At 48.2% G+C, this 15023-nt stretch overlaps 5 protein-coding genes across 5 annotated transcripts; 1 reads left to right on the forward strand and 4 right to left on the reverse strand.

Annotated features, from left to right (window-relative positions):
* Window positions 1-971: 971 nt before the first annotated feature.
* BDW43DRAFT_310817 (E3 ubiquitin-protein ligase RNF216) lies at window positions 972-3370 on the reverse strand (the record flags this gene model as incomplete). The annotated part of the gene is made up of 3 exons (XM_032047039.1): window positions 972-2365; window positions 2424-2671; window positions 2724-3370. The coding sequence occupies 3 exons, from the start codon at window positions 3368-3370 to the stop codon at window positions 972-974; spliced, it is 2289 nt and encodes a 762-aa protein (XP_031900647.1).
* Window positions 3371-4701: 1331 nt separating this feature from the next.
* Window positions 4702-6212, forward strand: BDW43DRAFT_79250 (uncharacterized protein). Its single transcript, XM_032050521.1, has one exon. It carries the CDS (start codon window positions 4798-4800, stop codon window positions 5980-5982), a length of 1185 nt encoding a protein of 394 aa, XP_031900648.1. The 5' UTR covers window positions 4702-4797; the 3' UTR covers window positions 5983-6212.
* Window positions 6042-7657, reverse strand: BDW43DRAFT_79244 (putative sister chromatid cohesion protein Dcc1). Its single transcript, XM_032050520.1, has 4 exons — window positions 7379-7657; window positions 6576-7276; window positions 6350-6516; window positions 6042-6269 (listed from the first exon to the last, which is right to left on the reverse strand). Exons 1-4 carry the CDS (start codon window positions 7495-7497, stop codon window positions 6102-6104), a joined length of 1155 nt encoding a protein of 384 aa, XP_031900649.1. The 5' UTR covers window positions 7498-7657; the 3' UTR covers window positions 6042-6101.
* A 79-nt stretch (window positions 7658-7736) lies between these two features.
* BDW43DRAFT_275202 (Anp1-domain-containing protein) lies at window positions 7737-10200 on the reverse strand. The gene is made up of 4 exons (XM_032041823.1): window positions 9798-10200; window positions 8998-9680; window positions 8622-8941; window positions 7737-8567 (listed from the first exon to the last, which is right to left on the reverse strand). The coding sequence occupies exons 1-4, from the start codon at window positions 9878-9880 to the stop codon at window positions 8097-8099; spliced, it is 1557 nt and encodes a 518-aa protein (XP_031900650.1). The 5' UTR covers window positions 9881-10200; the 3' UTR covers window positions 7737-8096.
* On the reverse strand, window positions 10186-11849 carry BDW43DRAFT_275206 (glycosyltransferase family protein). Its single transcript, XM_032041824.1, has 2 exons — window positions 10996-11849; window positions 10186-10929 (listed from the first exon to the last, which is right to left on the reverse strand). Exons 1-2 carry the CDS (start codon window positions 11623-11625, stop codon window positions 10534-10536), a joined length of 1026 nt encoding a protein of 341 aa, XP_031900651.1. The 5' UTR covers window positions 11626-11849; the 3' UTR covers window positions 10186-10533.
* Between the last annotated feature and the right edge of the window lie 3174 nt (window positions 11850-15023).

Below are 15023 nucleotides of genomic sequence, written 5' to 3' on the forward strand. Positions count from 1 at the left end.
AAGTTTTTTTCTGCCACCTGTTTCTGTCTCTCGTTTATTGTGTGATGATTGATGGCAATGAACTTATTGAGTTAGACGACGTAGTTTGGTGCCTTTGCTTTCATTGTCGTTTCCCCTACAGAATTGAGGCAGAATGTTCTTGTTGGGGTTAGCTCATGTGCATATTCTGTATATATTGGATTTTACTCGCAGATTCAAGAGGATAAAGAATAAACTCTAACGCAGATAAGAAAAGGCTAAAAATCTGGCTAGAAGGGATAGAAGATGCTAGCGTAAGTATAGCCTGGATACTATAGGTGTAAATGAAACATTCTGAAACAACAAGGACAGCACTAAGTGAAGAGCCGCAAGGGCTGGCGGTTGACGGCTGACGGGGCCGGCTATATATATAAGACGGAATATAAAACCTTTTGACGCGGACGGCTTCCCGTCCTCAGGTTACTATTCTGGTGAGGATTTCTTCCGTCTATCTAGGTGTTCGTGAGTGATTGGGTTATTTTTGACTTTGGGTGATCAATAGTCTGGTGGAGAATGAAAAAGAGTGCGTGGCTGTTGGGCCGCTGAAACTTAAAACCATTAAGACTAGGTAAGATATGATATAGCTCAAGATAGATGATGGTCTGATTTCAAGAGTAGGCCAAATGACTTCTACTGAGCCTTTCCAATTGTCAATGTTCAAAAGCTAAGAATTAAAATTAACCAATGCGGAGATCTGCATGTATGAGAGTCGTCATCCATTCAGTACCCTATACTTGCTGGGTTGGTATGGCTGAAGGCGTACGTATCAAATTACTAAATTCAGGCTCTTAAACCGGAGGTAACGGATTAAAATTTAAGCACAAGATTCGTCATGGTATGATGGGGGGCATGGGGGGCCACTTGACAAGGTGCGGGCGGGTCTGGGCAATAGCTGTTAGCCTGGTCGTGGTGGTGTCTGAATGTCGGATCTAGAGTGGGTTTGCATCGGTTCCTCAGAAGTTGTATAAGTGACCGTCCAGCCATGTGGGCTTAATGACGTTTTGGCCAGGCATTACACCGGCATCATAATCGCCTAGCGGTGGAAGCGGCTGCAATTGTGGATTTTCTGTACCTGTGACATCATCCATGTTCAACCCAAAAGAAAGAGTATCAGGGAAGAACTCTCCATGAGGTGCAAAAATTCCATCGAACCCTTGAAAAGTGGTCATGAAAGGGTCATCAGGCATAGCCGTGGCAGCATGCGAAACCAGGTCATTTTCAAATGCAGACATGGCAGTAAAACCAAGTCCTTGCAAATCTGGCATTTCGAGTGGGGGAACAAATGGAGGATATTGCAGTGCGTTAGGGAACAAAGACGGGTTTGTTTGGCCTAGTTGTGGAAGGACGTCTTGATTTTGATTGTATGTTTGAGTGGCTAAAGGTCTTGGTGTGCGCCTCGTATGCCGACGCCGAGGTTGATGTGGCAAAGGAGGCGGCAAAGGAGGCAGCGGCGGAAAAGGTGGACGTTTTCGGTGAGCTTTAGAAGCTTTGGCGTTATTCTTTCCGGTATTCACTCGAATATCTTTCTCGGTCAAGCCAGGGTTCTCACGCAAAATCTTTCTAACGGCTGACTTCTGGGCTTGCTCAACTTCATCCTCATAGCGTTTCGACTCGCTGTCATCACGAGTCTCGCAATAAGTCGGGGGTCTGCCAAAATGATCGTACTGTTCGCGTGTAATGTTCTTCTTGCATAGATAGCACATCACACACGCGCATCTGCTGCAGACCAGTTTGTTACATCCGGATTCTTTAATGATCTTGACATTGCATTTGGGGCAGTTACGTATTAAAGCGTCGCTCATCGCCTCTTCAACGAGGTGGCGTGCAGGAAGGCCTTTCTCTCTTCTTGCCTCATCGCACGTCTTTGGAATGTGGCTCTTGTCTTTGCACAAGCGACAGCTGACTGTTTCGCAGGAGGGGTTATAGCAACGGAATTCTCGGTCGTCTTCCACCGAAGGACAAATAGCTTTGAAGTCACAGAATGGACAGTTTTCAAGCCCCTCTAATTCGGCTTGCTCGATTTCATCTTGCTGCTGAAGGCGTTCCAGCTTCCCCATTAACGACGGGCCCAATGCCTCCTTCAGGTGGTAATGAGAGAATATTGCCTTGCACTCACTCGTGTCAAGACACTGCAGCTTATATCTCATTAATCCGACCTGGGTCTCCGCGGCTTTCCGGATGCATGTGAAGCAGAAAAAATGGACACTTGCACCTTCGCAAGGGACTGCCCTGTTTGAGGGGACGTCAGAATAGCAGCATTGGCACTCCACAAGGTTGCCTGTTCGAGAGTGCTCCTCTTCGTTAAGCCTCTCCGCATCTTCCTCTTCCTTTTGCTTGCGGCAAGCAGCTATAATTTGATCCAGTTAGTAGATCTCAAGAAACCATATGTGGTGGTATCAGTTTACCGGCATCCTTCTCGGCCCTCCTTTTTGCGGCATCTAGTTCCACTATCAGGTCGTAGTCCCAAGTATTGCTTGTTTTCACGACTGGTCTTGGCCGCTTCAATCGTATGCCTAGCTGTTGTGACTCGGAGTGGATGTTCTCTTGCGCAAAGAGTGTCAGGTAAGTTGAATACAGTCCTTTCTTGCGGGCAATGAGTTGTCGAATAGCTGGAATGGGAACATAGAGAAATTCCTGTGCCACGATATCGCATCTTTATTGACAATCAGCAAGTACATGCAGACATAGACCGGAAAGGGACTCACGCCTGTTTGCAATAATCAGGGGCACCATGATGTGCCTTGGGCATTGTCCAATGATCATCGTTCTTGTCTGTCTCATCTGTCTCGCCTGTCTTTCTTTTAAGCTTCTCCTGTTTTGGATACGACGGACCCTCCAGAATCTCCTCGACAATAATCTCTTTCGCCATTAACGGTTCGAAAGCGGAGCATGTTGCATTACTACCGCTAGCTGATATCGTCTTCTTGTGACGAGCAATTAACCCCTCTACGTACTGGTGACTGATGTCTGGGAAGATCTCCAAAATTTGAGCAAGCAAATGTGTTTCAGCAGTCGATGGGGGAATAGGGTCATTTAAGACCGTTTGTGCGGGGTTTGTGGTATGACGTGGTGGTGTTCGGATGTCATGAAGGCCTAGGGGAATAGACTCGTTAATGAAACCTGCAGTATCCGCGGCCGCATTATGATTATGGCTTCTTATTTTCTTTGCAGGCCGTGCAACGGGAAGAAGAGGCTTATTCAACTGATAGCCTAGATCATCGTTCTGCCCGTTGAGTCCCCAATGCATATGGTGGATCTCACCCAGCAGCAGTCTCTCATTGCTGAAAGGATCTTTGACACCGTTAACATTGTCCTTCCATGGGTAGCCAAACCCCATAGAATCTCCGTCCATGCTGGGCGTTTTCGAACGATTGAGGCGTGTTTACGTTGGCAAGACTGTACAGAAAGGTTTAGAAAGAGAGGTCTTGTTAAGATGATAGGATGGTATGATTAGTTGGTCAAACGAGAAAAAAAGCCAGGCATAGAGCCCCAAAGGGGATCATAGTGATGGAATATAATGATCCACGGTCATTATGACAAAACCATGGGATCCGTGGCCAGCTTAGGTTTCCCACGTAAGACGACGTCAAGAGAAAGATCAGAGTGAAATTACATGGTCCAACTCGATATAGAACTCCTCCCACACAGTGAAACGATGTGGTGTATGGCAGACATCGAAAAAAGCTGTATACGAGACATACTTCACCTCAAAGTGAGAAGCATCCACACGTTAAGACTATCACCCACGGATTTTCCTTCTTTCAGATCTTTGCTGTCTTAGAATAAGCTTTGACGCCTTGTTCCTAGCACCGATCTGTATACTATCGAAGAAGATCGGCCAAAGTGGGAAAAGTGTAAATAGGGGAGGGAAGTTTAACCGGGAAGAATGTCGCGGTGGGGCTCAAGGATGAAAGGGATTTACCCCAGACTTATTGTCTCATCTTAGGTCTTAGGAGGGTAAGGGCGGGGAAGATGATCATTGAAAAGACAACCACACAAAAGAGGGGCTGGAAGTTTCACTGCAACATCCGGGTCTAAATATATCACACCCATCAAACAACCGCTCAAGGTCTTTAACAACATTCTTCATCAGGTGGTGTGGTGGGATCGGACGTAGTGCTGGCCGGCAGTATCGAGGGACCGCCTGCTGCTTTCAGTAGTGGGTGACTAAGCATTCATTGATAACCAACGGGGACAAGAGGTAATTTACCGCCAAGGATGTTGTCTGGTGCTGAAGTGGACTGCAATCTGAGACATGAAGCGATAAGATACCACATCGGTGTCCGGTATTGTAAGATACCAAAGAGAGCGAGGAGAACTAGAACGGACTTCCTCAGGTGTCCGCCGCATATGATACATGGAATATACCTGGTCCTGAGGCTGCAATTGGATCCCTTCATAGTTCACTACGTCATGGTCCTCATCGTATAACCTTTAGAGGCAAGTACATCCTCAGCTGAGTCAACTTTGTACCGCTTCGCATCGCTTGTCCTCGGCAGTCGTGACAAATAGAAACATTCCCCCGGCGAAAGGAATCCTGGGACCGCGCTACTACATCTCTACTATATCTACCCTCCCCCGGTCTTAGTGTAATTGGAGAGACATATATCTGTCCTTAAGAGCCCACTCTCAATTTTAGATACGTTATCACAACGCTTGATCTCATCCATATATCACAACGGAACCCTGGCGCCTGCCTTTTAAGAAGCTCCTCCATAATCCCAATCCCGCTTTGTTCCAGCATTAAGCGCCCCCTTGCGCGAGAAAGTGAACTACATTATGATTGCTGCTGACAACTCTTATGTCGACGACGCGACTCTGCCATCAGGGGACTCTCCAGAGTTGGTTCTAGTGCCAGCAACCCCGGAGGAACGTGTTGCAGCTATAACGTTGAACAGCCCAGCTTGGAAGGGTCCCTTGGATCTTGAGGCGTATATCGCACGAGAAGATCACTTGGCCCAGCAATCATTGACCAAGGATGGGTTGACTAGCTGGCTATTGGTCGTCCGAGGCCAACCTGAAGGCAAAAGGACGATCCTCAGCTCTTGCGAAACTTACAAGAAAAAGGCACTTTTGGCGCAAAACGGTAAGGTGGAAACTGTATCCACCCTCAGCATTGGCAGCGTTTTCTCGCGGCCTGAGTTTAGAGGCAAGGGGTATGCGAAAAGAATGATGCAAGAATTGGTCAAGAAGATGGATACATGGCAAACGGAGCCCAAGGCAGCAAACAAATATCCTTTTAGTTTGTTATATTCCGACATCGGAAAGAAATTCTATGCTCAATTTGGATGGAATCCCTACCCTTCTGCACACTTCAGTCTCCCACCAGCGTCCAAGGATGAATATGACCGAGCTATTGTTCGAAGCAACCTCCCAAAGGCCAGAACCTTGGTTGCAGACGATGTGCGTCGTTTCATGTGTAACGATGACATTGTTCAGAAGGAGCTAGATATCCTCCGCGTCGCATCTCAGAAATCCCCAAGTGCCAAAGTAGCAGTGGTTCCGGATTTTGACCATTTTAAATGGCACTGGGCAAGGGAGGAATATTATACCAGGATTCTTTTCAAAGACAGAGCATCACCACTGATAAAAGGTGCCGGCGATGAACAGTCTAAGGTATTCTGTGCGTGGAACAGGAATTTTGGTAGCACACCAGAGGAAAACACTCTATACATCCTGAGGTGGGTGTACGACGAACCAACCTCGCCCGAGGAGACAGAGAAAACCGCAAGAGCCATCGCTGCAATTATAAAACGCGCCCAACTCGAAGCGCATGCATGGAATATGTCGAAGGTCCAGTTCTGGAACCCAACTCCAGTGCTGGAGAGGGCCATTGCCATCCTGGACCCTACGGCACGGGTCATCCATCGGGAGCAAGACAGCATAGCTTGCTTGAGATGGACTGGCGCTGAGAAAGCCAAGGACGTGGAATGGTTCTGGAATGAGAAGTACGCTTGGTGTTGAACGCCGGCGAGATTTGCGTTTCTGGGTGGGTATTGCTATCTGATTAATAGAGGGTTTGGCTATCTAGAGTAAACCGGCTTGATCATAGATGCGACGCTCGAGCATCTTGCGGACCTAGCTTAGCGTTTCTGGCGTTTTTGATTTTTGAACAGCTCGTGCCAATTTCTCGTCTTTTTGGCTGCCGTGGCGGCGCTCGCATCTGTTGAGACATTTTTCTTTATTTTCTGGCGATCAGCGCCATCGACGAAGCAAATAGTCGTCGGATCTGGATGCTTGTACGAATTTTCCTGCGTATAATGTCAGACATCATAATAACTACGGGCTATACCGTGCATCCACATGTAGCAAACACTTGGCCTTCACCTACTGTCAATTTCGAGAATGCGACATCATTCCGCCAGGACTCAGGCAAAAGATCCTTCCAAGCATTCAGGAACTCACTTCTCCCGATACCAGAAGCAGCAGTTGGCGCCATAGCCTCCAAGTAAGTATCGCCAACCCACTGCGTGCAGCTTGCCTTATCGATAGAAGCCCCTACACCCATCAAAACATCAGTCATGAATCACTCCATCCCCAGTCAGATAAATACTCACACTTCAAACCTCCATCCACAAACAACCCATCCCCCTCACAGACCCTGCGAACAACGGCCTCAAACAACGCCCTCGGAAAAGGACTCCCCCCGTCCTCCTCAAGCACCGATTTCCACAAATCCCACACCAAAAACTGCCTCTCAAGATCAACCCCCTGCAACACAGCCCCCTCCAACACCCTCCTCCACACTCCCAACTTAACCTTCGCCGACGGCCTCCGACACAACCCCACAACATCCCCATCCCCGCGCCCCAACACAAACCCACAAACCTCAATCCACCCCCTCTCACACTGCGCCTGCGACACAGGCACATCAGCAAAAACCCTCCGAATCACATCCCCCGCGTCTATGTCCACCTCCTTCCCCACTTCCTCCACATCCTCATACACAGGCAGTATCCGCTCCAAAACAGGGACAGCGGAGAATCCCTCAGGCGGCGTATGCAGTTCCAGCGTCGAACCACATTTCGCGATGGCAGTGACTGTTTCAACGAGGTTTAGTTCGTCTTCGCCGCCGACGATATTAATATCCCCTCTTTGGACGCCGGAGTCGCTGGGTCGGATTATGTGGATCGAGTTGGAGGAGTGGACTTGGCGGACTCGGTAGGTTTTCGTTGCGGTGCAGAGGTTGACGTAGTCGTGGTTCTCGGGGTCTGTTGTGCTTTGGGAGGGGGAGGGGTTCAGGGATTTTAGTTCTAGGCTGGGATTTTTGTTAGGTTTTGCATCTCTCGGGGTGTTTTAGGGGGGAGGGGGTTGGGTAGAGGGGCTTTGGGGGCGTGTTTGGTGGGTTAGGTTGGCGTACGTTGGGGCTTCTTTTGATGTGAGGAGATCGGCCAGTTCGGAGGGGAGTTCTAAGAGTTTGAAGCCCTGCTGAGGGGTTGTGTGGGTGAAGAGAATGCTGGATGCGGCTTGGGTGGACATTGTGGTGTGTGGATGTCTGTTGCCTTTGGAAGGCTCTCTCTGCAGTGTGGTTGGAAGAGGTATATCAATCAATGTTTGATGGGCTGTGCGATCACAAAGGGAATATAATAATATTATGGTTGGAGCGATACGTCCAAACGCGGTGCACGCGTCCCGATCCTCGATGGTGGACGCACAGACCACTGCTTAATGCAATCAGTCTTTTGAGATAGTAGCTTGGATTTACGATCATCCGGAAAGAGATAGCAACTGATTTCGTCTGGAGTAACGTAATAGGATCATTTATATCAGTACATATGAAGGCAGCGAAAAGGAAAAAGGAAAAAAAGAAAAATAAACGGAGTGCTTCCCAATATCAGACCTACAAATCAATCCAAAATCAGATGCATAAGCCAAGCCCCAAAACACTCAAGCAAATATACAGTAGGGCGCTGATGATTGACAGCATGTTTTAAATAAGAATGAGAAAGCCACACTGTGACCAGCACAGAGACTGGTGAGGTGCAAGAGGCAGTAATGTTGCCCGCTACTCACGGACTCTTGTCTCAGGCTTTTTGCTACCGGATACTCGAAGAACAGAAAAAGTGAGCATTGCATCATTACTCCTTCTGCTTTAATTGCTCATCGTGTGTAGCCCCAGCGTGTTCCTGAGCTGGTTTTATTGCAGGGACCTCCTCAGCATCTTTCAAGTCTTTGCCCTTCAGAGACTCTGGGGCTTTCTGTTCCTCCTGTCCTGGCACTTTCAAAGGCTTAGCGGCAGGAAATTCCTCAACACTTTCAGCTTCCGGCTTCTTCGGATTTTCCGTTTCCGCAGCTGTCTTCTCTTTTTTCTCTGTTTCCATGTCGTCGTGAATAAAAGCGTTGTCGATCTCCGATTCGGTTTTGGTATCCCGGAACATAGCATTGACACGCTCTGACCGCTCCGCTTGCTCTCTCTCTTCTTTTTCGCGTGCTTTGCGTTCTTGCTCCATTTCCTCCATGTGTCGAAGATCGTCCACGCTGGGCTCGTAAAGGTGCCAGATAGTATAATGCGGGAGGCCTACGACCGAGAATCCCATGCGTTTGGCCATCTATGTATACTTAGCACTGTAACGACAGACAGACTCCCGACGCGAAGGACATACCTTGCCAAATGCTTCGGTCTCGGCATGCTTTTCGAAGCTAAACGCCGGGAAATGAACTCCAGCACGGAACACTTTCGCTTTCGCGAGAATACTGACACCGCCGACCCCATCGAGCTCCATTTCCATATCAGGGTCACCGTATGGGTCGCGTAGGTATGCAAGATGAGGCCGCCACGTTGCATACTCAGCATAACCTTCAACAATCACCGCGTCCTCATCCAATGTCTCAGCCAGGGCCAGAGCAGTTTCCGACTCTTGCCAAGAGTTCAGATCGTACGGCTGCTCCCCACCCAGCCAGTCCGGAAGTGGCCGCCAGACATCTGATAAAACATTTATTAATTATCAAACGGCCAGGTACGCAGACTAGTATACTTACTCGGCACAATAACATCCTTATCATGTCTCATAAGGTCTTCTATGATGGTAAATGGCGCTGTTTCCACATCGGCATCCCTCCAATAGACCCAGCTGTGAGTCGGCCGGAGAGTAGCACTCAGCAGCCAGTTTCTTGCCTGAGCCATCAACTTTCTCCGCCCAGCTTGCGCAGCGAACCCATGTCTACTCTCTACATCCTGTGTCACTTTCTGTCCGAAATCCTTCTGAATAACCGAAATTTCACCGAACGGCATCGTCGGGTCGGAATCGGCCTGGAGCTCCTCTAGCATGCTGGTTAACATTTCCATCGTATTGTCCTTCGAATCTGAAACGAGAAAGGCTAGGTCGATCAAATTATGGGGGTAGGTAAGGTTTCGAAGATGTGAAAAAAACATAGGCAGGTGGGACGACGCATCCCTAAGAGGCGTGCACATAAGCACACGCTCCTCTTTCTCCCATCCATCTGCGGAACCCTGAACTGCGGAGAGGTCATAATATCGGATAGTTTGTAATTGTAGGTCTTCCGTGGAAGAAAGAAGCCCCAGGGATACTACTGGGAGGATCGCAGCTCTCCAGGAAGGAAAGATCAGGACGAGGAGCAATAAAGAGACGCCACCAATCAGGAATAGTCGCTGAATAAGTTGTCTTCGTCGTCGCAGAGCAGGTTGTGAACGCGGTTGGAAGCTATTAATCGATGGAGAGAAGTCAGTAAAGTATTGTTCCATCGCTAAGAGGGTTTCAGCAATATTGCGCATCGCCCATATTAATGGGCGGAATGCGATGACAGCTGCCGTCGCTTACCGGTGGGGAGAAATGGAAAAGGTGCTGCCCTGCCCGCGGGGGTAGGCAGCGTAGCCGTTTGTGAAGGCGTGATGCCTATTCATCTCTCCGAAGCTAATCGCATCAGTAGCCTGAGAAAGAGCGCCCCAGAGACAAAGGAACCTAGGGGCTCCTAGATCTTAAAGGCAGCCACAGGTTCCTTATTACCGCCTAGACCAATGCGACAGCGAGAGCGGGAGGACAAAAATTTGTTGCACAACAGAGTAATAAAGGATCGCAGACCCCTGAAGAAATTTAGAAGAAAGGAACTGAAACAAGTAAAGAAAAATAAAAAGGGTCGACAGAAAGAGTAAGGGAGACGTCGAGACTGGAAAAGGTCTATGTAGCATTAACTAGAACGTCCAAGGCGCTGGAACCAAGCGTTAAGGTGGTTTTAGTGTCGTAGTGCTCGGGCGGTGATTCGCCTCCAGTCTGACCCCCGAATCCGGCGGCGGTCGCCAACATCACCCCGTTTGCGGACACGCAAATAATCTTATCAATATCAAAAAGATTCCACTCTGATTGTGCAAACTCCTCCCATGATTGGTGCTTTTATATCTATACTGCCAATAGTCTATTTACAGAAATCCGAATCGATCTTACCCTGTCGCTCCCAAAAAGAACAAAAGCAACGCAACTAAAAAAAAACCAAACTCCGAAGAATGCTGACCATCGCTATCCGACCCAAAGAAAAACACATATACTGACTCGCACATCATCAATTGATCCTTGATATCCTTGACTGGGGAGAACCCATCCCCTTGATTCCAATCTCCATTTGTCTCATAAGCTTCTTGAGCAGCACCTCCATTTGGGGCGGGTCTCGCAACACCGGGATGACGGATCCGGCCTCGTAGACGTCGCCCAAGATATAATATCGTTCTCTTCCCCATTGCTCCACCGTATTCCTCTGGAATGCAACTTTCGTTATCACCTTGGCTGGAACACTAGGGGTGTTGATAGCACTTTTAGAGAATACCCGCAGGAATGGCCGGAGTCCAGACCGTGCCTGGTGTATCATTCGAACCGACCGAGGAGCGTTCTCCGTGAGAAGGCTTCCTCCTGTCATTCCGCCCGGATCCAGGGTATATATGTTTAAGGAAATTTTGCCATTCTAGGAATCGGGCTTTGATTAGTCGGGATTTTCTCTCAAGGCAATAACAAGGTCTCGAAGACTTACGAGTACCAGACTCCGACGCAGGGCGTACATGGCCGCGCTCATTATTAATTTACTGCTTCCGAAGCGCGCATATCCTTCCTTCGAGGACAACGGTGTCCCCGGTTGTTGATTGCTAAAATCATGTTTGTCGAAATAATCCAAAGAGCCTTTCGACATGGAAGAGCAACCGATATTGATCACCCGCGCTCCACCGTTCGGTGTCCCATCACCAGCTCGGAACGCCTCAAGCAGACTGATTGTCAAGAGGAATGGGGCGATACAGTTGGTCTGGTAAACAGGATCGAACCCATCCCGGGTCACTTGGTCGGCAACGTAAGATGCGACAGCAGCGCAGTTGACCAACAGTGTCACTGGAGGGATCTCTTTAGTATGGATCCTTTCCACCGTATTCTCCGCAAAACTGACGACGGAGTTAAAGCTTGCTAGATCGACTCGTGCTACTTCAATCGACCGGGGACCGACCAACCGGATCTTGTCCCTCAATGCTTTGATGCTGTCGGAGCGAATGTCCCGCGCCAGCAGCAAGAGATGCACAAATGGATGTGCTTTGGCGATCGCAATGGCTATTGAAGATCCAAGCGAGCCACTTCCTCCAGTGATAATCGCTGTACCAGAGAGCGGAGTCGCCATGAGAGAATGTAAATCCTATTTGTGGATATGTAAAACAGTTGTTGTCCAAGAAATTCGAAGAACCGAACGGAGTAGAAAGTAAATATATCAGCAGGACATGCTTTGTAAATGCTTTAAAACCCAGATGTGACCCGCACCCCCGACCGGCAGCTGAAAGATCGATCTGAAAAAAAAAAAAAAAAAAAAAAAAAAAAAAAAAAAAAAAAAAAAAAAAAAAAAAAAAAAAAAAAGTGAAATAAAATAAAATAAAATAAAAATAAGGAAAAGAGGCCAAAAAAGATCGACTATACTAGAGAGGCTAGAAAAATTATACCAAAAGTTGATTAGATCAAAGCATCGGGTCCCAACAAGGTCCTAGAACCCTCTGGGCCTCAAGCCCATGTCAGCGAGTGTACAGCCTAGGGGCGTAGGGGGGAAAATAAAAATAAAAATGAAAATAAAAATAAAAATTCCAAGTTTAGAGAGTGAAACGATGGAGTATTCCAAGATACCAAAGGTACCAAGAGTCAAGGCGATCGATCTATCGGGTATACTCAATTACGGTACTGACCCGTCACTCAGACCCTTCGAGGCAATAGAGAAAGCCAACCGCAATGAAACTTCAAGTGGGGAGCGTTCGGCTTGAGGTCCACTTGGGGAGCAATAAAAAGTAGTAGAAAAAGAACCACAGAAAAAGCAAAAGTGGGTTAGGAGAAAAAGCGACGAGAGGGGAGAATAAGCAGGAGACAATAAGCGGTTGGGCTTTGTTCCTAACTGGCGATTTAAAGCCGGATTGTTCTCCAAAGTACAACCCTAGGGCACTGTATCTGTTGCATGAGATGGGATCAGTTCTGGATTGAATGGTCTCATGCGGCTTATGGGCCATTCAGAAGTCTGGAAACAGCGGGTTAAAGTTTGTTTACAGCTGTAGTGGAGGCGAAATATGAGTAGCCAAGATCCGTACAGAAAGTGGATGAGTCTTCTGTTGCACTGGTGTCTTAGATTTAATTCCATAGACTTCCATTTCATTATTCACTGCCTCGAAGGTGGTACTTCATTATTTCATTTCCGTTTCTCCCCTATTCCCCCTTTAATACACTGCCCCGTGTCTCCTTAAGTTAGTGAATCTTCGATGCTGTTGACTAAAATGTATCCATAGACTACTGACTAAACCAAGGTGAATAGGGAATAAAAAGAAAAGTGCCAAAGCCACTCGGAGACTTGCACAGAACTAAGCTTACAACGCATCATCTCGGATCTATCTATAGTAGGAGGTATCCCGCAAGTGGCGTTCCGTTACTGCCAGCGAACGAATAGCGCGACCGAACGCCTGTTCATTCTGCAGCCACAACTCCCCGGGAAATGGAGGAATATTTATTTCCTTCCCATTTCCATGGACACACGAGTTTTAAGCGGAGTACGGGACAATCCTAGGATCGATCTCGGAGCCGAACCGTAAGATTTACTACGGAGCTAGAAACCCCCTAACCCTACCGAGTGATATCTCAGCCCTCCCTAAAGTGCTTTCGGCCAACTATTTGACTCCGCTTGCCGGAATGGCCGTATGCCCCCTTTTTATTGGTCCGATCGAGGCTCATTATGAGGTTATTTTAACCTGGTGAACTCAAGCGATTTCGGCCTGGCTAGACCTCAATGTCCAAGCCTGTCAGACATCACACGCAGCGACATTACCACCCTCACTTTACCTGTTCTGTACTCGTTACCTGATCTGACCAAGACGCTAAATGGTGTCATTTATGCAGACTACGAGACCTATTTACCAGCCTGGTCTCGTTCCGATGGCTTGGGGCGGGCTTTCTGTCGTGGTTGTTGTGCTTTCCATTGGCTTAGTTTGAAACAGTGCGTCTTTGGTCTCGTATTCCAACACGTGTTTGGCTATACTGCGCTGTTGATATATTGTATGACTTCCCGCTAGCATCAGGTTGGGGGTAATTGCTGACTGTCGGCAAACACAGCTGAGTACTAGTATTGGGACTAGTAGGGTTGTCTCGTTTTCACTTTTCCCTCTGCTTCTTTTTCTGCAGCCAGCTGTGTGTGCTGTAGCATGGGTTTTCTTCATGCGAGGTGAGCTAAGACGGGCGTTATTCTACGCTATAGACTCGGCGAGAGCTCGCCTGGCTGAGAGGTCGTACAATGGCCGTCCAGGGCATCGAACCAGTCGGCAAACGACTATACTGGAGAATAGTCTAATTCCAGCCCAGCATGGTTGGAATCGACGTGTACAGTTTGACATGCAGACACTATGAATCCCTACGTTGTGTAACAGCTCGTTGAATAATGGGACTCCGGACCTATCATGCGGATATGTCACTTAGTATCCTGACATGCTTGTCTTGCTCGCTGACGAGAGCCCTGAATCCCTTCTCCACAATATTTTCCATACGGATTTTGCACATAATCATAGGCTGAAGATCGAGTACCGCTAACTAACATCGTCAGTAAGCTAAGTTATCAAAGAAGAGACTCTACCCTAGTTCAGTCCCTTGGCACCACATACCCGACCAAATGGTATCAATAACAGCCTCAAAATCGCCATCGCCACAAATTACCAACCAATGACGTGTTTCTCCGATCCAACCAGTTCCCAAGCATCCATCACCGGCGTCTCTTACAGTGACACGACCGTCACCGTGCCCCGGGCTCGGATCCCGTCAGTCCAGTATCAAATCCGACCCGCACGCCGGAAAATTCAATGGCGACATCCGCCCCCCGCATCGCATTCTAGTCTTGACGTCTTCCGTGCGAGGGCCCACGACATCCGTGGCCCCAGGTAGTTCAGCCTACCTCTGCCCTCTGCGGTGACACCTCAGCTACAGCTATGGATCCCATGCCGCAGGCTTTGAGGACTTGGACCACAGCAGTGACGCTCTAACAGGTCCATGGTCTGAAAAATCATGACGCTACAGCTCATCGCTGACTTCGAGGGTGGGCAAGGCAACTCAAACTAGAGATTGGGTGCGCCGGTGGCCGAACTAGAGTCATCGTTTGTCTAGGGACTGACCTGTTACAGGGTTCCGCTCTCTTGATGCTTAGACGGATTTTCATTCTTCTAGCCTCGAAGATGTAGATCCCTGTGGGAACTGAGAGTTGGTCACGTTAATGTACCCATATTGACTACCAAGCTACCCCTATCATTGGATGGTATTCTTTTGCATGTACTTGCTATTTATTGAAGTTTCATGAAAGAAAGCTCTCGGGATCGACCCGTCTTTGTATCTACGCTTGTCGGGGTTCCCTTGGGTTTTGTCCCTGTCTAATTTGCAGATTTTGTCGATTGGGGAGCTCGTGCCAGTAGTACCTCCTGCGGGTACTGGTAGGCAACAGGGGTTTTATACAAAGAAGAAATAATACATAATGATATATCCTTATTACTACCGCGTCGCGCTCTTCTAGGGATG

The sequence above is a fragment of the Aspergillus alliaceus genome (genome assembly GCF_009176365.1).
Source record: "Aspergillus alliaceus strain CBS 536.65 unplaced genomic scaffold BDW43scaffold_20, whole genome shotgun sequence".
Taxonomy (NCBI): domain Eukaryota; kingdom Fungi; phylum Ascomycota; class Eurotiomycetes; order Eurotiales; family Aspergillaceae; genus Aspergillus; species Aspergillus alliaceus.

What these genes read in the sequence shown, in the direction of transcription:
- BDW43DRAFT_275206 (XM_032041824.1), bottom strand. Translation starts at nt 11,625, where the DNA reads ATGGCGACTCCGCTCTCTGGTACAGCGATTATCACTGGAGGAAGTGGC. An exon ending in TGCGTCGGAGTCTGGTACTC is followed by an intron (nt 10,930 to 10,995) that starts GTAAGTCTTCGA and finishes CCCGATTCCTAG; the next exon opens with AATGGCAAAATTTCCTTAAA.
- BDW43DRAFT_79250 (XM_032050521.1), top strand. Translation starts at nt 4,798, where the DNA reads ATGATTGCTGCTGACAACTCTTATGTCGACGACGCGACTCTGCCATCA.
- BDW43DRAFT_275202 (XM_032041823.1), bottom strand. Translation starts at nt 9,880, where the DNA reads ATGAATAGGCATCACGCCTTCACAAACGGCTACGCTGCCTACCCCCGC. An exon ending in TTTTCCATTTCTCCCCACCG is followed by an intron (nt 9,681 to 9,797) that starts GTAAGCGACGGC and finishes ATCGATTAATAG; the next exon opens with CTTCCAACCGCGTTCACAAC. An exon ending in TAAGGATGTTATTGTGCCGA is followed by an intron (nt 8,942 to 8,997) that starts GTAAGTATACTA and finishes ATGTTTTATCAG; the next exon opens with ATGTCTGGCGGCCACTTCCG.
- BDW43DRAFT_79244 (XM_032050520.1), bottom strand. Translation starts at nt 7,497, where the DNA reads ATGTCCACCCAAGCCGCATCCAGCATTCTCTTCACCCACACAACCCCT. An exon ending in TGTGGATGGAGGTTTGAAGT is followed by an intron (nt 6,517 to 6,575) that starts GTGAGTATTTAT and finishes TGATGGGTGTAG; the next exon opens with GGGCTTCTATCGATAAGGCA. An exon ending in TCGCATTCTCGAAATTGACA is followed by an intron (nt 6,270 to 6,349) that starts GTAGGTGAAGGC and finishes CATTATACGCAG; the next exon opens with GAAAATTCGTACAAGCATCC.